The sequence below is a fragment of the Dermacentor variabilis genome, chromosome 4 (genome assembly GCF_050947875.1).
Source record: "Dermacentor variabilis isolate Ectoservices chromosome 4, ASM5094787v1, whole genome shotgun sequence".
NCBI lineage: Eukaryota > Metazoa > Arthropoda > Arachnida > Ixodida > Ixodidae > Dermacentor > Dermacentor variabilis.
In genome coordinates, this window is record NC_134571.1 from 186,307,400 (window position 1) to 186,334,525 (window position 27,126).

General features: G+C 44.8%; 1 protein-coding gene across 1 annotated transcript; it reads right to left on the bottom strand.

Moving 5' to 3' along the window:
* Nucleotides 1-3,457: 3,457 nt before the first annotated feature.
* On the bottom strand, nucleotides 3,458-11,255 carry LOC142578465 (prolyl 4-hydroxylase subunit alpha-1-like). Its single transcript, XM_075687848.1, has 2 exons — nucleotides 10,248-11,255; nucleotides 3,458-3,952 (listed from the first exon to the last, which is right to left on the bottom strand). Exons 1-2 carry the CDS (start codon nucleotides 11,253-11,255, stop codon nucleotides 3,458-3,460), a joined length of 1,503 nt encoding a protein of 500 aa, XP_075543963.1.
* Between the last annotated feature and the right edge of the window lie 15,871 nt (nucleotides 11,256-27,126).

A 27,126-nucleotide genomic window follows, 5' to 3' on the forward strand; every position in this document is an offset into this window, starting at 1 on the left:
TAGGAGGTAGCACCCAGTGCCCTTCATAACCGACAACGGCAGTAGATAGTCATTTGATCTCAACCTCACACGAAATTGTGCGGAGCAAATTGAGTGGCTCGCTTGAAATCCACGGAGTGTTTTCCTTCCTCGTTCTGTAGTCCGTGTCCTCGCTTATCAGGGAGCATGGCGCACCTGTGTCCACTTCAAACTGGAGCGGCTTTCCGTCCACTCTCAAGTCCACGAGGAACTTGGGGCAGTGTGTACGTACACTTACTGTGTGCAGCTCGCAGCAGGACTCACTGACAGGTAGTGGGTTAACACTGTGTGCCCGTTGCTGCTTGTTGTCGGAGCATGGTATGGTATGGTATGGTATGGTATTCCTTATGCGATGGCGCACACCCACTGTGGGGGATTGGGCCAAGATTTGGATGAAATTAGGCTATCTTTATTAAAAACTAAAATTGGTAAAGCAAACTGGGGGAAATGAACAAAAATAAAATGTTTAAGAATTCAAGACAATCTCTTTGTAGCAATTATAAAATCGCCCACGGTTGAGCAAATATCCCTGTGGAACTTTCCAAGAAAGCAGGCTCCTAGAGAAAGGATATCTATAACTGAATATAGCTCAAACCGAGCTGTGTAAATCTTGATTCTAGATTTTTTCTTAATGAAGTGAAACGGCGGCAGAATATGAAAAAATGATCTATTGTTTCATCTTCTCCACAGACTGGGCACAGAGGGGAGGGCACCAGACCAGCCCTGTGACAATAGAAGTATAATTTTGGTATTCGACGACGTAATCGGGCAAAGATGACTTCAGTTTTTCTGGTGTGAAAGGAATTTTTGGGCCAAGGGAATAATAGGAGGTGTCGATATTCTGAAAAATTAGCTACAGCTGGGTTCAAAAAGTCTTGAATGATTGTATATCTCCTGAATCTAGTAGTCGTCAGGTAAGCTATTGTAGGAAGTAATGGTAATACAGGGCCACTGAGGGCCGCTCTCGCGAGACTGTCAGCCATTTAGTTCATGACTAATCCTTTATGTCCAGGCACCCAAAGCAATCTAATTAAATTTATGTGGGCAGGCACTAGAAAATGAAATGTACGTAAAAGGTTAGTGACACCATTTGCTGTGAGCGAGGAACATAAGGATAAAGAATCTGTTATTATTACTACCGCCGATATTGACGAATTTAGTTTGCGTAAGGCTAGAACTACCGCTAGAAATTCAGCTAAAAATGCGGAATAGAAGTCCGAAATCCTGATTGCAAATGACCAGTCTAGAGCGTCTAGAGAGAGGTTCCGCGTTTTTGCTTTTCTTATAGTGCAGGCACGCTCGATGTGACCTTTCTTGGAGCAGAAACGGTATTCGGCTGTCTTGAATTTGTTGTTTTAGGGTCGTGCAAGCCGTCGCATCGATAGCAATGTCGTGCTGACGTATGCTTGCCTCCTGTCTTGATTTGCGACGCCCTGTTAATTTCCCCAAAGTTTGATACTCCCTTGATTCTTCGCTGATGCCTTGACGCACTTTCCACTGACAGGGCTATGTCCAAAGCGCGTTGAAATGTCCGGTTTTTTTCTGCGAACAGTCTCTGCTGAAGATGTTCATCCCAGACGCCACGGACGAACCTGTCTCAGAGCATCCCATCTTGGGGCAACATAGTTGGGTTCGCTGCTGAAGCGGTCGTTTGGGTGTCAGGTGACGTCGTCAATACTGCAGCAGAAGGCAGCACTCCAAAGTTGCAGTCGGCTGTCAAGGTTCTGAGGGCCGCAGCGTAGCTGCCGACCGACTTGTCTGGCCATTGGCCGCGTCTTTGAAACACGTACCGTCCGTAAAGTTCGAATGTCCTGGTGTCGAAGTGCCGCCTGAAAAGTGTCACTAAATCATTGAAATTGACTTCTCCCGGGTTCTTCGGTGCTATCAGCGCGCACACAGTCTCGAAAATCTCGGCTCCACAAAGCGTGAGGAGAAGTGTCCGCTTCTTCGCTTTGTCTCTGACGTCGTGGTTTTCGCACGACTTTCAATTGTCGTGCGATAATAGTCGAAGTGCAGGGTGATGTGGGCTGGACAAATTTTGAAACGAGGGAAGCTCACAGTAAGTTTAATTACGAAGAACGACTGAGGAATATGGAAGAAAGTGAATGGGTGGGGAGTGTGTTGAGGTATTTTAAAGGAAGGACATTGATTCGCAGTGGAGGAAAAGAGCTAAGAAGCTTACCAGCAAGTATGCGGCCTGTAGGATGGGCAACACAGCAACAAAGAACGTCAAGCGGAAAATCAGAGAGGCTGAAATAATCTCATGGGCGGTGGCACTGGAAAAGAAACCTGCCATGAGTAACTACTTAAGAGGAAAAAAGAAATCAGGAAAGAAACAATTTATGATAACTCAAAGAGAAGCTCATTACTTTTTGAAGCGAGATCGGGATGCCTTAGAACACGCACCTATAAAGCGAGATATAAGAAGGAAGAAGAAACATGTGCTTGGCTGCGGTAAAGCTAGGGAAACTATGGAGCATGTTTTATTGGAATGTGAAGACGTCTGCCCAGCGGTCGATTTCGGCACCAGTAGCCTCCTTCAAACCCTTGGGTTCAGCGAGAGCAGTGGAAAAGTAAACATGTCCGCAATAGGGATAAGTAAGAGGTGATTGGAGGATTGGAAAAGCAAAGTTCGCAATAGGGGACCAGAAAATTTGGTGGTGGAAGTTCATAGTGTTTTTTCTTTTTTTGTTTAACCTATGTAGGCCATTAGACAATATAATAGCAAGGGCTAGGTGGCGCAAGCAACCGCCCCCTTCCAAAGGGGACGCTCTTAACATCCATCCATCGATTCATCCACCCAGCACCGTGCGGTTTCAGCATAAATGCAATTTTGTGACCGATCGCGACGACCGCCCGCTTTTTACGTACCGCCCGCGTGCGGTGCGGCTTGCGGCGATGGGCCGCTCGATCGGCCCTTCACTGTTACTGCGGTCGCGCGCAACGTTTCATGGGGTAAAATATGAGGTGGAAAGGGAATTCGTTCACTGATGCGGCCGCTCATGACGTCAGCGTTCTGACAGCGAGCGTCCGCATTCATCGAGTGAGATGCGTTCATATTTCCATGTGCTCAACGCTTGTTGATTTAGTAAGCAAATGTTTGCAGCAGTTTATGCAGCTGATAAAACTACTAAACTTATGCGTATGGCTCTCTAATAATTACCTATCTCAATCAATGTTTCGCCTTTCAGGAAACCCTCCCTTACCCTCCCTTCTCTCCCTTACCGGTTACTCAGTGCGTTCCATCAAGCAAAGGGCGGATCTGCTCGGCTCATTTCTCTCTTTAAGAAAATGAATTGGCACTCTAATCAATTCGGCGAGGCGAGGCCTTTCACGTACGTTGAACTCGTAATTTCAAAAAGGATGAAATGTGTATAAATTGATCGAGTCACACCCAAAGCGAGGTTCTCGATTTTGTTAGGCGCTCATAACCAAGGCGTCAGCCGGGCGTGTTGTAGTGCACGACGAGGTTGTTTCGCTCGTGCATCCACTTGGTCACGATCCACTTGGAACCCGACAGAACGGGACAGCCAACGTGCGTCGTGAGCTCGTCCGCCTTCCTTTTCTGGTGCCAGAAGGAAAGCTCAGTGGGGAACTCGTCCCCATCATACGGTTCCACGTCGTACCAGAAGAGGGCGTCGCCGACGCGCGGCTTCACCGCGACGCCCAGCCTGACGAACGCGGTTGCACCTCCCGCGGCGACGTCTGTGAGGTACATGAGCATGGTGGCCAGTCGGTTGCCGTCCCTAATGTCCACGTGGTCGGCCACCTTGTCGAACCCGTGGGCGTCCATGTGGGGCGTGTAGTGTCCGCCGATGCCGTAGTTTGCCACCTGATACGCCTCTGCAGATTCCAGCGACACACCAGTAGTGACCGCAATGCGCCGAGAGAGGCGCTGCAGAAAGTTGTGGTCGGAGTCCCAGAGCCAGGACACCTGCAGGTGTATAAAATAGTGAGGAAGAATGAAATAACGTTCCAATTATTAGGGTATTCTCATTTTTTGTTTAGTATTTGTTGACTTGTTCTCAATAAGCCTGTGCGCTAAAGCACGTAAAGGATATGTTGAAGCATAATTCATGTTCCTAGCATAGAATATTTAGTTTAGTTACTCGTAGTTTCGAGGCCCTGTATATATTTTTTGGCCCGAAATATAGGATTTTCTCGTCTCTTGTTTAGCCAGGGCACACGCAAGAGGTTCAATTCCAGTTTCATGACAACGGTTATTCATCTCTAATTGTTTTATCTGTTGTATAAATAATGTAGATGGATTTTTACGTTGTTAATGATGTTTTAAATTTTGCACTACTAATTTGGAATGTAACTGTAGCTTTCAATATCGGTTTCTTGTTTCAGAGCAGAAAATGAAATAAAACGAGCCATGCTGGCGATCGAGGCTTAAAAATATTGCTACCGAACCCACTTCACCATGTCTGTAAACGTTAATGCGATTAGCATTCAGGAAATGTAGCGATACTGGGCATTGCTGAAGGCATCTTTATTAGCAATCTGTGGAGGTCAATCTGGGTGTGCCATCACTTCGGCTGTGCGACACACTCTGCCCGGGATCCGTCCACTTTGCTAAGATACTGGCTCACCAGGGTCGCCCATAAACATGACGGCATCTTCACCACCGCATGATGGCAGGGCAGTGACGACGATGGAACCACGAAGGCGGTATGAAGCCAATGGGACGAAGGGTGATTCTAAAATGCGGGACGATGGTAGAACGACGATAGGGTGACGACGACCGCTTTGTGACGGTAATGTCGAGACGACTGTACGGGGTGGTGGCGACGGTATGAGAATAAACGGGTCGAAAAGGTGGAGGGATGGAAAGACCGTGACGGCATAAGAAAGAAATGACAACGAGTGTACGAAGAGGAGGGAATGACGCCAATAGCATGATAAAGGCGACGTACGCTCATGACGACAGTATGAATGCGAAAAAAAAAAACGGCGCCGATGAAACGACGAATGCAGTATGACGGCCACGGCATGGCGACAGTGGGATGACGACCATGACCCTACAATGAATTAGGAAGGAACAGCGCCAACTACGACGATCGCGAGAGGGAGAACGACACAGGACAAGCGCCATCCTGTATGCACCATCTAGCCCAAATGAATGTTGTCCTGGACCTGATAGTGGCAGCACGTGCATGATTGAATGACGGCTGCATAATTACGGCGATGTGGTGACGCGGGATGGCACAAGCTAGTAGAAAACTTGGATCATTATGTCGGCGTATGAGACTTCAGAAAAATATCTACTCAAATTGTGTAAAATAGGCAAATAATAAGATATGAAGGGAAACTAAGGGAAGTGATTTGTTGTTCACTACAACGATATAATCCAATAGATAATGAAGCAAAGGAAAGCATTTGTTGCCTTTAGTTGATGAGTAGAAATGATAAACTTACGGGAATCGAAAGTCGACGATGGAACAGTTTGCCGCTGGTGGTAGGAGAACCTAATGAAGATTCTACTTTCATCGGCGGCAGGTCGTTGCTTGAGTCAAGTTGATTTTCCTTTGGCCTGTCAATTCTACGAATAAATTAGGTAATTTCCCTCATGTTTTCCTTGTTATCATTATCTGTTGGCTTCACATGGTTATGGCTAAAGGTTGATACAGAATGCTGTTCACATCAAAATTTAGAGCTGCATTAACCATCGATGATTAACTTTGAGATCACTTCTTTGTCACGTGTTTGGCCATGTCTGAACCCATTTGTCCGAAACCTCTAGCTCCATCTATTGCTTAAGGGACAGACGACTTACAAAGAAAGGTTATAGGATTTCAAAGATATTTAAAGTTGAAGAATGGAACTTCAATTTTGTATCGCTTATGACCACATGACAAACTTGGACTGCAGACACTCTTATATTCCTTCTTTGTTTTCCTCATGCACGATGCGAAGTAGGGGCTGGTGATGTTCAAACTTCCTTTCTTCCCAGCATCTCCTCCTCTTTGCTTTTTATCTGGTTTGCTTTCTGATGACGTCAGTGCCTCTTCACACCCTTTGACTTCATGTTTTAAATTCTGCACTATCCTGTTCGCACTCGTTCATTTATAGGTGCAAGACAACGAGATTTTGTCCAGAAGGTATACCCGAAGAAATGCTAGTGAATTTCATGCTGCATAAATTCTAAGAAAAGAAAATACAACGGATGCTGATTGGGATCAATATATAGCGAAGCTTTGTGGGAGCGCACAAAGAACCGACATGCGAGTAGATGCGCGCCCGCCACACACGCGCACGCAAGCACGTGCTAACACAAATTTTACCGAGCCGTTTATTCAGCAGTGCTGTTGACTACAAGCGAACGCCTTGAACGCGTCATGGTTTCAGTGGCAGTATGGGCATTCGTGCGTAGCGTAAGTGCAATCCATTCTATCTGCAAGAAGATTTTACTTCCTCATTACGTACAGCTGCGGATGCGCGGAGGCGAAGCGTTGAGCTTCATTTTCTCTTCATTTCTCCGCACGACCGGCGCCCCCGCTGGCGCGAATGCATACAATGAATGGATGGATGTTATGAGCGTCCCCTTTGGAACGGGGTGGTCGGTTGCGCAACCAAGCTCTTGCTTTTATGCTGCCTAATGTCCTACCTAGGTAAAAAAAGAAAAAGAAAAAACCGCACTGTGAATTCCCATAACCAAATTTTCTGACCCCTTAATGTGAACTTTGCTTTCGTACGTCTCCGTTTTTTGCCGTTTCCCTACTTCCACCAATCTCCAAATCGCCTCTTACTAATCTCTATCGCGGACATGTTTACTTTTCCCCTGTTCTCGCTAAACCCACGGGAGTCCATTGGGGGCTAAATCAACCGCTGGGCAGATATCTTCACATTCTATTAAAACATGCTCCATCGTTTCCTTAGCTTTACCGCAGCAAGCAAATGCTTCTTCTTCCTTCTTCTATCTCGCTTTCTAGGTGCGTGTTCTGAGGCATCCCGATCTCGCTTCGAAAAATAATGAGCTTCCTTTCGACTTATCATAAATTGTTTCTTTCCTGATTCCGTTTTTTCCTCTTAAGTAGTTACTCCTGGCAGGTTTCTTTTCCATTGCCGCCACCCCCGAGATTGTTTCAGCCTCTCCGACTTTCCGCTTGACGTCATTTGTTGCTGTGTTGCTCACCTAGAGGCCGCATACTTGCTGGTGAGCTTCCTAGTTCTTTTCCCCCACTGTGAATCAATGTTTTTTCTGTACAAATACCTCAACACTCTACCAGCCCATTTACTTTCTTGCAGATTCCTCAATCGTTCTTCATAATCAATTTTAATGTGAGCTTCCCTCACTTCAAAACCTATCCAGCCCATATCACCCTGCACAGCTTCCCTTGTAGTCTTCCCGTGAGCGCACAATGCGAGGCGTTCCACTGACTTTTGGTTTCCATCGAGTCCTGATATTACCCCTGATTTCAAGCAAACAACCACATTTCGAAAAGTAAGTCCTGGAAACATTACACTTTTCCACATACCCCGGATCCCGTCGTACCTATTGTATCCCAATTGCGCTCCGTGCTTCATTTCATTTCCCCTTTTCTGTTATTGTTTTTTCCTGTGTTTACATATATCTATTGCCTTTGTGTATCCATATACCAAGATATTTATATTCTTTTACCCGAGGTATTTCTTGTCACTGTATTGCCACTGTCTGTTCGCTGTTTTCCTTGAATAACCTGATTTGCTAACGCTAAATTACAATCCTAAATTCTCACCTTCCTGTCCATTGATATTAGCCAGAAGTTGCAAATCACTTTGCTTGTTAGCTAGCAACACAATGTCGTCCGGATAAAATAAACCTGGAAACTGCTGCTCTAGTACTGTACTCGCCTGTTTGTATGAGAGATTAAACCCGATATTACTTCCTTCTAGCGCCCTCTCCATCCTCATCATGTACTTTATAAAGAGCAGTGGGGATAAAGGGCACCCATGCCTCAGGGCCTTGTTGATATGAACTTTCTCCTCGCTCCTCATCCCTTCCCATTCAACGCAAACGGTGTTCTCTAGGTAAAGCTCTGTCAAACTGTAGGTAATCGTCGCCTAAATTAGCCTTCCCCTTCCTGAATATCGCACAAAATGTTGCGGTCTGCGTTGTCATACGCTCCTGTAATGTCTAAAAAGGAAACATATAGCGGCGTGCTTTCTACTCTTGATATTTCAATACACTGAGCAAGAACAAATAGGTTATCATCCAAGCGCCTACCTGTTGTGAAGCCATTCTAAAGTTCTCCCAAAATGCCTTTATTCTGTGCCCATGCTTGCACCTTTATTTTGATTGCTTGCATGGCTAAGTTGTATATTACCGATGTAATGGTGAACGGTCTATACTAGTGAATTCTATCTTTCTACCCCTTAACGTTATTAATTACATTCATTCTGCTTTGTCGCCAAGTGTCTGGTACTCTTCTATCTATTGAAGCCTTTTTCCAGTGCTTTCACCAGAGCTTCCTTGCTTTTTGGTCCTAGTCCATTAATCAGCCAAACGGGAACCTCGTTTAGCCGTGTGGCTGTGTGCTTAGGAATTTTCTCTTGGCCTTCTTCTAGTTGAAATTTGTCAGCACCAGCTCCTTTTCCATCTGGTTCTCTTTCATGTTCTATTTTCTTCAAATACAACCTCGTCATTGCCTTGGAAATATTTAGCTGCTATTTTTCGTATGTAATTTAATGTGGCTTTCCCTTTCAATTTGTTTCCACGTTCGTCTAGGTTATGTTGCTGATTGTTGTTGACTTTTTGCCTAGTAATTTTATTTGGTTCCAAAATATTCTAGGTGCGGCCTTCTTTTTCTCACGTATTTCTGAGAACTAACGTTCACTTTCGCCTTTTATCTTTGCTTGCACCAGTATTTGAACAATACACTTTTTCTCCCGGTGTATTTCCCATTTACTGGCTACTTCATCCTGCGGCAACTGCGCTTTCTCTGCCTGCCTGTGCTCTCGGGATGCTTTCTGTCGTTCGGCGATCGCTTCTCGTATCTCACTGTTCCACCAGCTTTTCTGTTTTTTTTCCTTTCCAACGAACATGTTGTTTCTCTTTCCGTATTTCTGTCGTTATTACACTTAGAAGCTCATTATATTCCCACTCTTCATTTGGCCATTAGCCAAGTTCTTCCTCGACTCTTCATGACTATATTTGTTATTTGTTCAGCGTTCAAATTTGGACTGGCCATTTCGCACTCCTTGCTCTCTTTCCCAACTACTTAAGCCATTTTCAAAATGATGCGTTTATGGTCACTCCTTATGCTGCTTATGCTGCCCTTCCTCGCCAATGACCATTTCTTTCAACTCGTCATGAATTCATTCTGTCATCAGACAGTAATCAATGGCCTATTGCCGGTTTCCCACTTCCCACGTGATCTGCCCTTCACACTTAGGCCCTGTATTCACGATAACGAGGTTATGTTGCTCACAGAGATCGAGCATTGACTTCACATTCTTTTCGGTAGAGCCATCTAGGTCCTCTATGTGGGCATTCATGTCACCTAATAGGATAATTCCGGCATCATTCCAAAAACCCTTATTATCAGCGCTTATGCATTCCATTAACTCTTGATTCTTCTCTGTGCAATTATTTGCTGTCCGCAAATACGTTACGCCTAGCTGTTTTCTTCCCACTCATTGTACCTGATAACCAAAGATGCTCATGACATTTCGAATTTACTCCTTTTTCCATTTGGCTCCCTGGTGGATGATCATTCTGACTCCCCCGCCATTTCTTTCCGACTTAGTTCTGTTGCACCCTTCCCAAACATAATTCTCAATCACTGGCGACCCTTCCGAGTCTCTAAGGTGCGTTTCTGTAACCGCATATTTGTTATCTGTTTAACTGCTCCTCAATCTCTGCCCGCTTTTCTTGCGCCACCCTGCATATTGATGTAGCCTATTTCATGGCGAGCTCGCTTTCTTCTTTTCCTCCATTTTCTGTTATTGACGGCGATGTTATTATGATGTTCCCCTACGGGACCTTCTTCATTGCTACCTACTCTGGTCTCCTGAGTGCACGTGGGCCTCTTAAAAGATACGAATGCTTGGAGGTGAGCGCCATCTGGCGCTGCTGCAAGGAATCCGGCGGAGAGCGCGGAACTCGCGCTCTGGCGTAATTGTGCAGCCTATTCGGCGATTGAACAGGTGCTCAGCTCCCACGGCCAGGAAACTCGACGAGGTTCGCAAAGAAAAGCCTCGCTTTAAACCACCGCGAGATGGTGACAAAATCAATGCGCTGTTACCTTGCCGATCCGTTTCCAGCTTGGCATTCCTTCAACGGCAGTCGGGGAATAAATTCCTGCACGCTCGAATCCCTTCTGCGCCGCTGATCGAATGAAATGCACTTCCGATGGGGAGAGGAAGTCGCTGATGACCACCACTCGTGGCTTGAGCGACAGCACCTCTAACTTGAGCGGCTGAAGAATCAAGCGTGGGTCTCCAAAGTTCGTGGACATCTTGCACACAAGTCTGCTTCCAGGCGGCCTCAAAAATCCTTGTTGGACACAGACATCCTTGTACTCGTTGATATCCGACTCCGGCGAAGAAGGGTAGCCTCTTCCCGCCTTTGTGTAAATAGACTTTGCCCATCGCTGCAACCGAGGCCAGCGCTCGTCGTTTGCCTGTAACCAACCGAGGCCTAATCGAAGGCTCCGGAAAGAGCCTCTTGTTGGGGACGACGGCGTCTCTGAAAGCGCTGCTCGAACCCAGGCGGAGGTGTTTCCATACTCTGCTTCAATCGAACAGCCCCTGGCCACGCAAGCGAAGTCTTCGGGTGAAGCGGCTGGCAGCAGGCGCGACTTCATGGCTGCCATCTTAGTCGCGGGGATATTGTACAGGTGCTGCAACTTACAGATTCCAATAGCGGCTCCTGCGACATCACTGTCCGTCGGCCACCATTCCCTGAAGGACGGCGAAAGGAAAGCGGTGCGAAGGCTTCTTAGAGAGCGACGCGCGGCACTCAGGGTCGCGTACGAATTGAAATTGGTGAGCTCGCTCAGGAAGAGGAACGTTCCCAAGGCGCCCTGACCGGTTCGCAGCGACTTGGCGTTCCTTAATCTTTCGTAGCGGCTTACGGCAGCGGCCAGCTGACGCTCTTGCGACAGGATGTAGAAGTGGCCGTCTTCGAGAGCGACGTGTTCGGTGCCCACGGACTTCTGCATGTCTTCCGTTGCCGTGAACAGGTCGGAGGCGCACGAGGCGACGTGGAAGGTCAACGCGAGGGAAACGAGGCTTCGAAACGCAGGCGACATTCTTGTGCATTTGTGTGCCGCCCTGTCACTGGCTCATACCCACTATGCGGGATTGGCCAAGATGCGGGTGGAATTAGAAGTCGATTGGTTGATTCCACGAAAACAACGGAGGTAGTTGGGAAAGAATCAAAATAAGTGAAAATAACTACTGACTATAACTTTATTGAAGAAAACTTTTTGAAAGTATTATAAACTCTTTAGCGGCTGAGAAAGCATCCTTATGACATTGCCCAAGAGAGGTGGCTCTGAGAGGGAGAATTTCAGGAATTGAAAAAAATTCATTCAAAAATTTTCAAATGGTGTTTTTAAAATGCTTTTCCTTCCATGTGTAACTCTTCTACGCAATAAGAAAAAAAAACGGTCGATTCTGTCCTCTTTACCCCAGAACGGACACAGCGGGGAGGGAGAAAAGCCAGCTTTGTGCTGATAAAACTTTAAGGTATGTATACGACACCGTCACCGAATGACTGTTACCTTAGTTTCACGAGTTCGAAACAAACTTCTGCGTCAAGGGAATAGTAGGTGTCGACACTCAGCAAAATTTGTTATGGCTGGGAATACAATGTCATTTCATGATAGTTGATGACCTGAATCTCGCTTACTAATTATGTTGACACTGGAAGTACCAATAGAATTGGACAACTGACGGCCGCTCTTGCGAGGCTATCTGCCATTTTAATTCATAAATAATCCTTTATGCCTAGGTATCCAGACAAGCCTTATAATTTTTATTGAGCAGGCGCAAGAGAATGGAATGCTTGCATCATGTGAGATACTATGTGGGCAGTGAGTGGTGAACGTAAAGATAACGAATCTGTTATTTTGATGACTAGTCAACGTGGTGAACTAAGCTTTCTGAGCGCTAATACCACCAGGAGCTTTAAAGGAGAAAGGTCATTCCAGAGCAGGGAAGAAAATGCCAATCTCCCACTTTCCGTTGTCATTATATTCACTTGTTGATTCGTCTGCTTCATCGCCTTCTGAAAACATAGAATATGATCACACACGAGGGAACTTCCTAAAGTATAATGCATACAGATACAATATTGCAATCTTTAGGAAGGTTACATTAATACAAATTTTCGAATAAGCGCATAGATGCGGCAATTTGCTTAGTCGAGTGGGATCTGTGATGCTTGAAACAGTGGCAATGCAAATGAATATAAGCACATTGTGCTTGCTGCCTTTAAATAATGTGCAGCGCTTACCCTTGAGGGGGGATTCGCCGATTGAGCCATGTGACATGAAGCTTTTCTTTGTTCTAGAACCACAAATTGTGTTTCTGTTCTGCCTAACGAATGTGTTTAACGAGAGAAAAAAAAAACAAGGGAGGCCGAATGCTTTTGAAGTAGCTCAACAAATCAGTTCTTTCACGTCGCGTGGCTCTTAAAACATTCGAGTTCATACCGCCCCATCACAGGGACGGGCGAGGTACTCGGCCAGAAAGGCGGTAGTAGCAATTTCAAGCTCATCTTGCGCCTGTGAACAGTAAGTCACGTACTCAAGGTCGCTTGAAAGCTCTCTGGCAGCAGATTCAATTGCGAATGGACAATCAGGATCATCATTGCCTTGCACTGGAAGGCTGAAGATAGCATTGGACTCAGAGCTGGACGGTGCGTTGTCTGTCTTTGTGGTACGTAAGATCCCGCCCTACACAAAGAAGCACGAACAGAATTATGGTTTCCTAATATTTATTTATAACATTTTCGCACCTTTAGAAGATTCTACACAGAGAAGGCAGCTGCCCGAGCGTCGACTTTGTCGTGGTCACCGTTAAATTGTCTGAGACAAGTGACGAACGACTCTACGGAGTCGCTGTTGAATCTTCGAGCCAGAGTATGGCGGAAGCTGGGAACAGTCGACAGGGCCGAATGAATTAAATCGCAACTGAGGCAGGCAGAAATTCGATGCTGATGCGATATAAACTTACTTGGCATAATCTAGGAGGTATTAAATTACTGCCATGGCGTACCATTTAGCTACCACACACACAAACACACACACACGCACACACACGCACACGCACGCACACACACACACGCACGCACACACACACACACACACACACACACACACACACACACACACACACACACACACACACACACACACACACACACACACACACACACACACACACACACACACACACACACACGTACACACACACACGCACTCGCACGCACTCGCACTCACCCTCGCACGCACACTAAAGGTGGCGAGGCAGTTCTGAAATTCTCAGGCGCCAAGATGGCGCTTTGGGTTTACTTGGAGGAAATTTAGCGTGGCTATTAGATCTTCCATGATGACTCGGAAGGAGTGGCACTTTCTTGGCACTTTCCGTTTTTCCAGGTTATTTGGCTCAATAGGAGCACGCGTGGGGGAATTTTACTGGCTTCGCGAGCAGCTGAGACTGTATTTCGAACACCTTATTAATGGAGACCCTTCGATTAGCTGATCCCCGTCTAACAGTGCTCTTTCCAGGAAATTGTCGCGGAGATTCTTTATGAGATGGATCTAATCAAAGGAAAGAAAGAGCGGATCGCCTACACGAAAGCGCGCCGTCATCAGAAAGGCTCTTAAACGGCGAGATATTGGCTTGGTGGTTGTCGGTCACAACCCGCACAAGACGGAATCCCGAGAGCGAGGAGCGTCACTTGATGGGCTGCCGGTGAACAAACCTATAGAAATCGCAGAACTGAATCTGACCCACGAGTTTTTAGCTGTCTTGCTCAGGTGTCGGTGCTGGTGGTACGTACCACTTGCGCATCCACGCTCCACTCAGTTTGAAGTATCTGTAAACGTTGTGTTCTGCGACCAGCGTAATTTTCTAAAACAATCTGCGAGATAGCTTACGGGCGTAATTTCGACGAAAAATCGTGGCGATATGTGCCGCGTATGGTTCGGCGTGGCCATCGCATCCGCGCGAAACAGGCTGTAGGCGGCGCGGCGAACGCTCATAGCAGTTGAAGGCGTCGCGCGCATAGAGTCACTATAACGAACTCTAGAGGAAAAGCTGGGCCGAAAAAGCGGGAACCGCTAGGGCGCCGCTACGGAGGAAGGAAACTAAGGAGAGGTTCTGACGTCACTCTTTGTGAAGCAAAAGTGAAGCCGGAAGTTGGCGTTGGTCATGGCGATGCTCCGCCTTTTGGGCCACCCTCCTCTCTTGTTTACATCTTTCGCGAAACCACGCCGCGCTGCGCGTGGTCTCGCGCGCGCAGCGCGCGCGCTCGCTCCGCAGCAATACTAAACAATCGTGATGTCTCATTGCGTTGCCATTGCCGAACCCATGTTAAAAGAAGTTCATAATGAACTTCGCAAATTGGGCCGTGAGGTCGAATCGGCTGCTTTTACCGGCTTTTATGAAAATAAACATGCCTTAAATATAAGGCCAACCAACTGAACTGTTCTCATTAACCGCAATTACCGGCCGCTACCCAGCTCTTGCGTGTCTTTTAAAAAAAGGTCCCCTTTATCGCTGCCTTCTACTTGCTTTTCTCTCCTTGGGCTTCCTGGGGCTCTCATACGGTCTTGCGAGCTAGGCGTCTGGCGATGCGAAAAAAGATGTACGCATTCTTACTGCACTGCAAGAACGCACTGGAGACACCTACGACACACCAACCCATTTGCGATCCATTTGGAGTTTATGAGCACAAACACATTCTCGCTTGAGGAATCGTCGTGCTTTATTGAACAAACTTCGGGTGGCCGTGCATCACTTCGACAGCGCGCCGGCGAGGAGGCAGAATGTCATTTCTGACTCCGCGTTTAGGTTCATTGACTGCGGCTTGAGGTGCCTTCTTCGCACGGTAAGTGAAGCGTCACGGAACCAAAGTTTTGCGATAGCCGGCACACAATGCAGAACAGTACGCTCGTGGAACCGGCCTACCTGAGACCATGGAACAGCCGTTTGCTGTGTTCGCAGGTACGTTCTGTGGAGCCTTCCTCACCCTTGCGGCGCATCCGCTGACCTTCCCTGCGCTTCGCGCGCGCACAGATAAGGTACGCCTGCGGTAGGGAGGATTATTTCATTAATAAGTCAAAGCAGCCGCTTCTTTCCCATCTTCCCAGATGAAGAGTCGACTGGCCGGCGCACGGTGCCGAACAATACGCGCGTGGACCCGGCCTACGTGGGAGCATGGAATAGCTAGCCGTTCGACGTGTTCGCAGGTGTACGTTCTGTGGAGCCTTGCATATTCTTGCAGCGCATCCGCTAACCTTCACTTCCCTGCGCTTCTCGCACGCACAGATGAGATAAGATTGTGGTAGGGAGGATTCGTTCCTTAATTAGTCAAAGCAGTCGTCCCGGATGAAGAGTCGACTGGCCATGACTGCTTTTTCTGCGTTTCTTTCTCAGCGAACGATGCGCGAAAGGCACCGTTTTTTTCAGTTTTCGTTGCGCGCACGAGTTGTGCGGACACTTGCCTAGGTATCCGCTCATCTAATGCCTTGTCGTTGTGTGCCAGGATGCAAGTCGCGCACGTCGAAAAGTGGACCGCCCATATCTTTTCACGTGTAAGTAAATTTCCTTATGTGGTTGGTGTTTTATCGGAGGAAAAACTAGAATTTATGATACACGCATTCACATAGCGATAATAATTCTATAGTTGTAGTATAACAGTAAAATATTTTATTCGCACAGTATAAGTTATCATCTAATACACATGCGCGTGACTCTTCATTATCAGGTTTCCCGGTGACACCGTTCGTCGGAAAAAGTGGATAGAGGCAATTTGGCCATCCTCCAGTGTTGATCGAGAGCCTAAGAAGCAAGCCCGTATTTGTTCAGCTCACTTTAGGGATGAACATATAGATCGCACGTCGCTAAGTAGAGTCCGTCTGCGGGAACATGCAGTGCCGAAGCTCTTGGTGAGAACTGATGCTTCTTATGGGGCATGGCTCTTTCAATACATACACACATGCATATAAGGGGGGGGGAGGCTTTCTTTAAACTGGTAAACAATGCTGATACCTGTATGCGAGCAGAATTTTAGTAGAGGATGGAATTTTAGAAAGCAAGTTTACACACAATCAACCAACTTACCGAAACAAATAAATAAATTTTCAGCAGTATACAGTACTCTACTCACTATACAAGTTTTCCAACTTTAACACGAGTTAAGAAACTATATGTTTCTCATAAATTTTAATTATGCGTATTGTACCTGCTTCTCTGGTTATTCGTGGCACCCAGTACAGGAGTTGGAGTGATGGAAAAAATTAACTGCATGCATTTTAAACTTTCTACTGCAAGCACCAATTTCAGAAGTAATTTTGCCAAACCATGCCAAATAATTTTGTGAGAGCGAACAAAGGATATGTTGTTAGCAGTCCCAAAGTGGCCAAGCACATATTCAGTTACTGCTATTTGACATTCCTTCCTTATCATGTGCAATATTAATAATATGAAGTTTGCAACCTCCCAGCTGCCTCATCCAGTTTACCAAGGTGACAGTGCATCTGATGCAACAAGCCATGTTGCACACTCGCACTCTGCATCCTCTCAACTCACGCAAGGATATCATGAAGGCTTGATGGTGCTTGCATAGGTTAACATTTCAATTCACTAATAATAGTCAGCAGTTGCTATTGAACACAAAATTGTATCAGGCCATTTGGTGCATATCAGTTTCAAGTAAGACTGCACAACGCATAATAGGGATGAATGCGGCTATTGCACGCTCATCCCTGTAAATTCCACGTCTCGCTTAGTGCACGTCATGCTGCACAGTTTTACTTGAAGCGGTTATTTACTCACTGATGTCTTTCCCTCAGGTTGCCACAAGTTTTGATAAACGCACAGCTCAGGCCAGCCTACCTACCCCTGGTTTGTCTGGCTTAGGTGCTGGTCTCTACAGTCAGACTACATTTGAACAGGTGCACATTATTTCCTTCTGTGTTGCACTTTTCCTACACCTTTGTAGTACTTCAAGTAGGCAGTTTACGACATACAGCTGATTACAATAAGCACTTTTGTTTTCAGGCTGCCATGAATTTGGAGTATGAAAGTGCAGTCCAGAACAGCCTCTCTGAGCCCGGTCCATCCGGCCTAAGTACCAGCCTTCCTATTGAGCCACAACTTGCGCAGGTGAGCATCTATTCTATGTGCAATTCACCCAACACTTTTATTGTGTTATAAGCATACAGTGGTTGCAATTGAAGTTGCTCTTGCTACCAGGCTGCCATAGATACTGGAGACAGCAGTCAAGTACAGGAGAGCCTCTATGTCACCGACCCATCCAGCCTAGCTGCTGTTCTTCAATTGGAGGTGACACCAGCGCAGGTAAACACGTCTTTTCTGTGAAAAAAGGCTATGCTAACATAGTTAGCACTTTCCATTTAGTTCTGTGCTTGCATTATTCTGATGTTAAGGGGTGCATGAACTAGCCTAGCTTAAAGTATTCTAGTCACAAGACACTGGTTTAGTGACTGTGAAGTTCTGTGCTCCTCCCGTTTGATCACAATGAATACAGAAATGAAAGTAGAACAGGTTTGTGGGCCCAACTAATTTTTGATAAAGCTATTACCTAATAAAACCTATATGATTGCTATTACTCTCGAGAAACTGATTCAAGCTAGCAAGAGCATACATGCAAGCTTACAGATCTGCTTTGAAAACATGGCTGATTAGTGCTGACGGTTTGGTACTCATGTTTGGAGGGCGTTAGCCTGTTACATGCAGTCACGCACTCGTGATAGTGTGGTATGGGCTAATATGGAGCACCTACAATACACACCTCATGATTTGCCGACACTTCCCCTTTTTCCATAGGATAAACTTAGCATGCAGCTTTCATATTGGTTGCAGTATGCTTCTACAGGTTAACAACAGTAAAAAATTCTGTATTGTAATGTTTTTAAGAAACTTCAGGCCACATCTCATGATCAATCACGTTGCTACCTTGAGGTGCATTGCTCATGTAACAACTAGTGCTGTGCATTCATTGTAACAGGGTCACTAGTGTTATCAGTCATCATCTCACGTGTTAGTCAAATCGCATTAAGGGTACAGTAGTGTCTGCCATAACTGGCTATGCAAGTCCCAGTAAATATAAATACTTGTGCTCATTGCAAATCATTTAACCATTAATTAATGAGGTGCTATCAACTGCTTCTGCAGAAATTGCAAAGGTCATCGAATGTGGAAGCTGCTCTAACAACGCCAAAAAAAAGAAGCTGGCAAAGGCAAGGGAGATCTAAAGATGGAAACTATCTTACCAAAGCAATGTATGTGCATCCAAGTAAATGAATGTGAGCAGTTCTAGTAACCGGGCGTCCTTATTTTGACATTATCATTTTTTTAAATCACGTGTGGCGAAACAGCACAATTATACTCATCGATCTGGATGGCTTGGAAGAGTTGACAATTAATTACATAAGACATTAAAAACCATAATTAAATAATTAACAAATTCCACTAATAACCTTTCGGGCTAATAAGTTTAGCCTACATATTGCAATATACAAACTGAAGCCGGTGATTTCACAAGGCACATCCACTTGGAATCAATTTTTAAACTTGCACACCTTTTGAAAAAAGCACTGTCAAACTTGCGATGAAAATGCACTGTTCGTCTGCTTACTTTTCTTAACTATGTCTCTTTACACACAGAGGCACAAAAAAACTGCTGGAACACCAAAGCAGTTCGTCATGAAACTTGAGAATGCATATCCCAAAACTGGCGTCTTCATAATTCACTTGGAGCAGATGACTTCCGAAGGGATCGGCTACCAGTGATAAATTGCAACGTGTGCTGCACAGTAATTAGATAAAAAACCTAATTAGTTAAATATTAATTTTAATTCCTTGTACAATTATAGTCTGTCTGTGAGTAATCTAGCCCAAGATGAAGAACTGTGCTCCGTGTCATGGGTGATATAAAAAAATTATGTTGATAAAAATAAGCATTTATTGAGTTCAGTGTAATGCAACAACAGCAGACAGGGATATGTATGTAAGGGCATAATTTGATTCCAGTCAATGCATACTAACTACACATGCTGTATTTATCTGCATGATGTATATATCAATAAATGCATGTAATATTAAGTGTTTTAATATCTGTGCTTTGAGCTCACAAAACTGGTTGGCTAGTCCTGGTAAGATGTTCTTTGAGGAGACCATGATATGATGACAGAAGGTTGTCATGCATGTGTAAGTTTGACGTATTTTTTAGCATGTGGATAGAAAGAACGGGAGGGTTGAAATGTGGGCTTGTTGGTAATGCATATTCAAGGGATGTACGGTAGCGCGATTAAAAGACGGGACAAAAGAAGACACACAGGGACACACACAGAGCTGTGTGTCCCTGTGTGTCTTCGTTTGTCCAGTCTTTTAGTCGCGCTACAGTACACCACTTGAATAAAGAACAGGAATGCAGGAAAAATATAGCCTGAAATCTGTCCTTGGGCTTAGTTATATCATTGTTAACAGCACTTTAAGTTTGCACAGGTGTCACAGTTACTAGTTGATAAATTGGTTATAATATAATAAATTAGGCTTTCCTTGTGACACTTAGTTTTTCATTGTAGGTCGACACCCCTGAGAAAGCTTTCTTGCGAGCTCGTGCAGCAAGACTTGCTTCAGAGCAGCAACAGTAAAGAAAAGCGATCAAAAGACTGCAGCAATCAAGGCAGCGTCTTCAAAAACGGAACGCCGAACTAAAATCAGTTCTCAAGGCACTAACCACACAGAACATTTTGCTCAGAGAACAGGTTTCTGTGCTAGACAGTCTTGGTGCTGCAAATCAACAGCTTTTGCAACGACAGATAGCAAAGCAGACAGGACAACAAAAACCAAAGGAGTACTCGCCTGAGTTGAGAACTTTTGCTCTCACTCTCAACTTTTATTCACCACGGACATACAGTTATGTGAGGAAGGTATTCGACGCATGCTTACCAGATCCTCGTAATTTAAGGAAATGGTACGAAAGCATTGATGGGAAGGCAGGGTTTTCTAAAGAGGCTGCGACAGCTCTAAAGCTGAAGTGTTCAGAGAACAGCACCCGAGGCCATCAAACGGTGTGCAGCCTCATAGTTGATGAGATGTCAATCAGACAGCAAGTGCAATGGCAAGGGCGCCACTTTGAAGGCTGCGTGGAGATGGGCACAGGAGCCGAAGTTGACTGCTTGCCACAGGCAAAAGCTGCCTTTGTTATAATGGTTGTCTGTATTAATGGGCACCGGAAGGTTCCTCTGAGTTACTTCGTTGTAGATGGACTTGTAGGTGAACAGCGAGCAAACCTAGTGGGCCATGGTTGTCTCAATAACTTGTGTTGGTGCACCAGCAAACATAGCAATGCTTCAAGAGCTTGGCTGCAATTTTACAGATATTGACAATCTGCAAACAACCTTCCAGCACCCAGCAACCAAAGAACCAGTTGCAGCCTTTTTAGATCCCTGCCATATGCTGAAGTTGTTGAGGAATGCTCTTGCTCATCACAAATACTTTATCAACCAAGATGGAAGGGTCGTATCCTGGGCATATGTGGAGAAGGTGCACAATTTGCAAGAAAAAGAGGGTGTCCATTTGGCAAACAAGTTGCGAACGGCTCATATTGAGTGGCAAAGGCAACCGATGAAGGTTCGCCTGGCAGCCCAAGTGATGAGTCTGTCCGTGGCGACGGCACTTGCTGAATGCAGGATCATGCACGTGGAAGGGTTTGCCAATACAGAACCAACCGAGGAATTTTTAGTCATTGTCAACAACCTCTTTGATGTGTTGAATTCCCGCAGTATGAATCAAAGAGAGTGGAAGAAGCCGCTATGCAAAGAAAAAATAAATAATGTAAAAGATATGTTTAATACTGCAGTACAGTACCTTTCCGTTTTGAAAGAGTCTGTAAATATAAGAAACTTGATAGAAACAGCGCGAAAGACTGGGTTCTTGGGATTTATTATATGCATGAAGAGTGTGATAGCCATGTATAATTTCCTTGTTGTTGAAAAGAAAGTACTACAGTACATTCCAGTGCACAAGATTTGCCAGGACCATTTGGAATTACTTTTTGGTTTAATTAGAGCACATGGCGGTCACAACGACAACCCCACATCAAAGCAGTTCCAGGCAGCATTCAAGAAAGTGATAGTCCAAAATGAACTTTCTGATGTCTCGGGAAATTGTCATGTCCTGGACAGTATTACAATATTGTCATGCAGTTCAGCCATAAGACGTTCACCAACCGATGTGCAGAATGCAAGCATACAGAGGAAGCAGCTTTTGACCGAGGAGTCGGTGGTTGAGCAGAGACAAATAGCCAGTGAACATGATTACTCTGCATCACTGGAAAAAATCAGTGATTTTGGGAGTCGTGTTGTGGCATACAAGCTGGGCCAAAAGCTGATGTGAAGGCAGTGCACAGCGGCATTGTTTAGTACACCTGGAACAGCAGACACTGCATTTATACAAAGAAAGAGCAGAGGAAGGCTTCACTACCCATCAAAGAGTGCCATTTCAATTTGCCAAAAATCAGAATCTCTTCTTCGATGGGCTGTGCATATGAAAAAATTGTCATCAAAAACACTATTGCAGGACTTAGTACACCAAGTGCTTGAATCACTGCAGCAAAGAGAGCTGTTTGCAGAGCTATACTCGCACATGTTTGATAATTCTCCCCTGGAGAATCATTATGTCCATCTTTTAAGAAGTGTAGCAGAATGTTATTTGAATGTACGCCTCTATCATGTCGGAAAAGAGACAACTCAGAGTTTCCACAGCAGTCAAGTGCGCCCAATGTTCACAAAACTGACTCAATTTAAAGGGCGATAAAATTTTGTTGCAACATTTTATTTACTAAGGAAAGTAATGACGTCATTTCAATTTTTCCAGTCAAGGTAATGCCAAATATGTGTTTGTGTTGAATGTGTACTGAAACCTTCAATGTGTTTTTTTTTCTCATTTTCCTGCTTATCTTTTCATCAAGTTTTGACTTTGCTGATATTCCAATGCGTATGCACCGGTGGCGTTATTTAGAGCTTCATTAGCCCTGCATTCACTGTTCTTCATACATGCATGTTGAAATGTTCTTGTTAATTGCAAGATTGTTCCTATATCACAATTCCGTCTATTGTTTTTGTTCACAAGTGTCTAAAAACATTCCCCTATGCAATGTGAAAGCACTGAGGGTATAAAAAATGAAATAATGGATTAGCTACTGAAGATGAAACTAATACTGAGAAATGGACTTCAGCGTTTTGATGAAGCATACTGTTTTTGTAAACAACAATGTGTGTTTAATTTGTGTTGCCACAAATTCATGCGCTACTATACAGTTGAGTATTCTGACATGTTCTGTGCGTGCCTCTCTTTTCGATCTGCTATTTGTTAATAACAGTGTCCATAACATGGCCATGGATATACGGCAGTTTGCTGACGTTTCAATCCTGTACCAGGAAATCATTTTGCCTTAAAATGGGCTCCATTAAACACATTTGTATCCCATGCTAAAAATAAAGAACTCTGACTGACCAATACCTAGAAGAACCTTTTGCCCATTGCATCAGTCATCATCTACTATCCGTGGTATCTAGTTATAAGTGCCTGTCAGATATTTCTGATAGCCTTAGGAAGAATAATTCACACTTGAAAAACCATAGTGGAAAAAAAGCAAGGAAGAAACTGGTGCACTTAAGAAGAGCTTCCGCAAGTCTCCAAAAAATAATATATCGGGCTAGTGCTAGAAGATGCTGCTGTTGTATGGGACGTATACAATTTCATACGCATTTATCTTGTGGTGCGAGTTGCTTCTTTGAACGTTTACTTTCTCCACCACAATATAAGAAATAAGCAAAACACACATTAGTTCCATTAGGCATTGTCCAACACAGTCACATAATTTTAGGTGATTTTGTCACGTGATAGCAACATATTAAACATTTTTTATCCAGGGACTCAATGTCTGCTAGTTAAAACGGTAGGAAACCAAAAGAAATTGAAGCATAGGAGAAATCAACACTTAATTGATGTACATGAATAAGAAAGGGAAATAAAAATGGATGAAAAGAACGGATTGTGTTGCCAATCTAAGTTGCTTTAATGCAGAACATTTTTACTGCATGGTTTAAATGTTCTATTGAACTGATTATATGAATACAATTGCCACGCCTTTCTCTTTGATTCATACCAGTACACAGCAGTATCTTATGCGTATATTCCTTATAAGATTAGTCCCATTTATATGGCGCAGAACTCCTTACATTCAACTTGTTTATTCAATGGTTTGCATTTGCTATGTTGTATTTAAATGATAATCTTTAACCCCTCCCATGAAAGGCTTGAAGATAAACAAACCTTTTCTGGACTTAGGACACAGGGTGTGCAAACTCTTATAGTTGCCAGTCACAAGTGCCTATAGAAAAGGTGACCGAATTAAACTAATGTTTTTTTTCTCTACGCTCAAATCGTATTAGACAAAGACGCAATTTGGAGAACTTGCTTAATAAACTCATTATGCAAACTGGCTCGCGAGGATTATGCATTTCTTGCTCATTGTGCACTTTGAAATTTCACTTCCACTTGTACATGTCATGAATGCCTTCCAAATAGTTTTGTACAGTATTGGTATTATTTAGCTTTTTTTAAAAAAAATTAGTATACCCGTGTGCTTCTCTGTATGGTGCGCCGTTACATGAATGCAGCGCTTTAACGGCTACTGTACACATCGACGTGCCAATCTAGGTCATGAAACACTACATGTTCGTATAAAGCAGGCGTGCAGCTTGTGAAAATGTCGATGTCGAGGGCAGCAAAATGCACATATTCTGTGTATATCTCTATCAGCATGTGTGTATTAATTGTGGTACACCTGTGCAGGTGTGCATGACCCTCGAACGTGCTCTGCCTAAAAGAGTCGGCGCTGTCGCGAGTAATGCGAGAAACAAGCAACAGTTGAGCAACGCGTGTTTTAATATGCACAAAAGCAAGTTGTTACTAAACACGAAGTTCTGAAACTAGGATTATGCATTCTTGAATAACGCACGTTCTACGTGCCGCAAATGGAACATGCGCTGTCAAAAGCAGGAATCACTGACCTGCAAGGCGTTCACTGTACAGATTCTGAAACGCATCGGTTTCGGTCTGCGATGGCACGTTAGCATGATTCCTCTGAAATGGAGGCAAAATTTTCCGCGGATATTCCTTCGTCCGTTGTCAGTGCCGTGGTGCGGTACATTGCGTACAGCGTTACATATGCGCGTTCATTTCACGAGCTTTAGTTCCTCCTGTCCCACATGGCCACAGCAACATCCGGCAGAGCACGGTGCAGGTAACACAGCGCAACAAGACAGGGTGACTAACGCAAACCCGCCCACACAGCACCTTCGCCACGACACGAAACCTACCAGAGCAACAAGTGTGAGCGCTCGAAACCATAACAACGCCGCCATTGTGGCCCAAAAGGCGTGGCCATACAGCAAAAAAAGAAAAGCAGCAAAAAATGAGAACCTACTACGTCATTTCCGCCACACTTTTCTCGCTGCGCGCGAAGGGGGTAGGGCCTCTCCTTAGTTTCCTTCCTCCGTGGGCGCCGCCCTGTTGCTACTCATCAATGTGGCCAGCAGAATTACTATTGAAAGAACTGAAAACAAGTACAGTCGCCTTATGCGTTGTCATTAAAAAACGCATGCCTGATGGCTTTATGAAGGCCATGTGTATATATTAAGTTTACAGAAAGCGCTGGCTAAGTGCGTGACTTGTACGTATTCACTCAACAAAGCATGGCGCGAATTTCGGTTTCGAATCTCGGTGTTTTCGGATGCGTAGTAGTTTCGTACAGTTTAGGTTTGACATGTGATCGCGCGATGACATCGGACGCTATGGCACTTTCGTGGCTTTTTTGCCGCACCCAAGCCCCGTAGGGCTGTGAACGAATTAGTGCTTTTTATTGGTGCAAGGGTCAGGTATGGCCAAAGAGCGCCACGCCAGTGTTAGTGATTTCGCAGTGTAGTGGTGGATTCTATGAAGTTCATGTGACGTGGCGGTAAAGGGGCCTAAAAATAGTCATTGGAAAGTGCGTAAAATCCACGTGTAATAAGATTATGGCGATGACTAATGACATGTACTATGAACCTTAAAGTACATAGCGAAAATAATATGATGTACAAAACATGTCAGAATCAAAGATTCGCCACAGCACTACGGCCTCACCAGAGCCCTTGAGACACAAGGGCCTGGAGGTATGTGCTCTACAATACTGCTATCGCAGCCGCAAACTCTGAAGAGAGGAAGCGCTAAGAATGTATAGGACTAATATAATGTAGGAAAACATCACTCGAGAAACCGAGGACCGCTTTGGCGTTAAAAAGCGGTTCTTTGCCGAGAATCAGCAGGGTGTATTGGGGTACAATAGCGGTATGCCAGAGGAAAATGTTTTTTTCTCTCAGCTTCGGCTTGACGACACTCCAGTATTACGTGGAGCACGGTCATCCTCTCCCCGCATCTACCACAGTTTGGTGGTTCATTTCCAGAAAGTAGAAAATTATGGGTGCTAAATGTGTGTCCTATTCTGAGACGACAGGACATCTGTTCGCCGTGATTTTGTTACAGAGGGCCAAAAACCTAACTGTGGCTTTATCACGTGCATCTTATTATTTATTTCCGCGTCCCACAAGCGTTGCCAGTGGCTTCGCAGTTTCCTTCGTAAGAAAGTCCGCATATCTGTGGTAGGGACAGCAACGGTAGGTTTAATAGCTTGCAATGCAGTTAACGTGGCCATCTCGTCCGCCAGAACATTATCCTCGATACCCCATGGCCAGGCACACAGCATATAAAGACATGCTGGTTGGATATATAAGCTTTACACAGGATGGAATAGAGTTCATTGAGTACTGGATTGTTGTGATTACAGAACGACATCAAGGCCTTCACGACACTTAGAGAGTCCGTATATATAACTGCTTTTTGCAGTTTCGATTTACTCATATGCTTCACAGCCAACAATAGTGCGTAGGCCTCGGCCCTAAATATACTTGTTTCCGCATGCAGTACATGATATTCCACGAAGGATGGACTGATCGCTGCATAGGACACCCCGGTATCTGACTTGGAAGCGTCTATGTAGAACCATGATCGTATCATGATCGCATTAGGCTCTTATAAAGATTCATCAAACACTTCCTGTCGCTACCCCATGTTGTGTGGGATAGAATCTTCAGCAAGTTCATTGTCTTTAGATATTTTGGTTTAAGATGTTTAATGTGTGGAAAGAAAGTAAGCCTGGAGTCAAGTATAATACCTAGAAATTTATGTTCTTTGTTGACAGGCATTTGTTGTCCATACAGTTCCACACACGGATCTGGAACCAGGCCTCTCTTTCTTGTAAAAAGAATACAAGAGCTTTTGTGGGGTTGATTCTAAATACATTTTTGTCTGCCCTCTTCGATACCTTGTTCAAGCCCTGCTGTACCTGTCTCTCGGATACTGCGAAGTTACAGGATTTGAAGCATATTTGAATGTCGTCTACGAAGACGGAATAAAGAATGGCTGGTGGTAAGGAAGCCGAAGCGTGTTCATCGTCACGATAAAGAGCGTGCAGCTAAGCACGCCTCCCCGTGGAACACCACTTTCTTGCATAGTAGTTCGCGACAATACGTTGCCGACTTTCACGCAGAAGATACGATTCGACAAATAGCTTTCTATTATGTTTAGCATATTTCCACGAACGCCCATTTCCCACAAGTCTCGCAAGATCACGTAACGCCATGCTGTGTGATACGCCTTCTCCATATCGAGGAATATTGATAAGAAAAACTGTTTATGTACGAATGCATCACGAATATATCCTTCAATGAGCACAAGATGATCAGTTGTGGACCGCCATTCTCTGAAGCCACACTGACAAGGATCAAGTATATTGCTGAGTTCAAGGAAATGTAT

Excerpts from the sequence above, each read along its gene's own strand:
- LOC142578465 (XM_075687848.1), bottom strand. The coding sequence starts at position 11,255 with ATGTCGCCTGCGTTTCGAAGCCTCGTTTCCCTCGCGTTGACCTTCCAC. Across the intron at positions 3,953-10,247 it reads GCTGGAAACGGATCGGCAAG|GTGTCCTGGCTCTGGGACTC; the intron begins GTAACAGCGCAT and ends ATACACCTGCAG.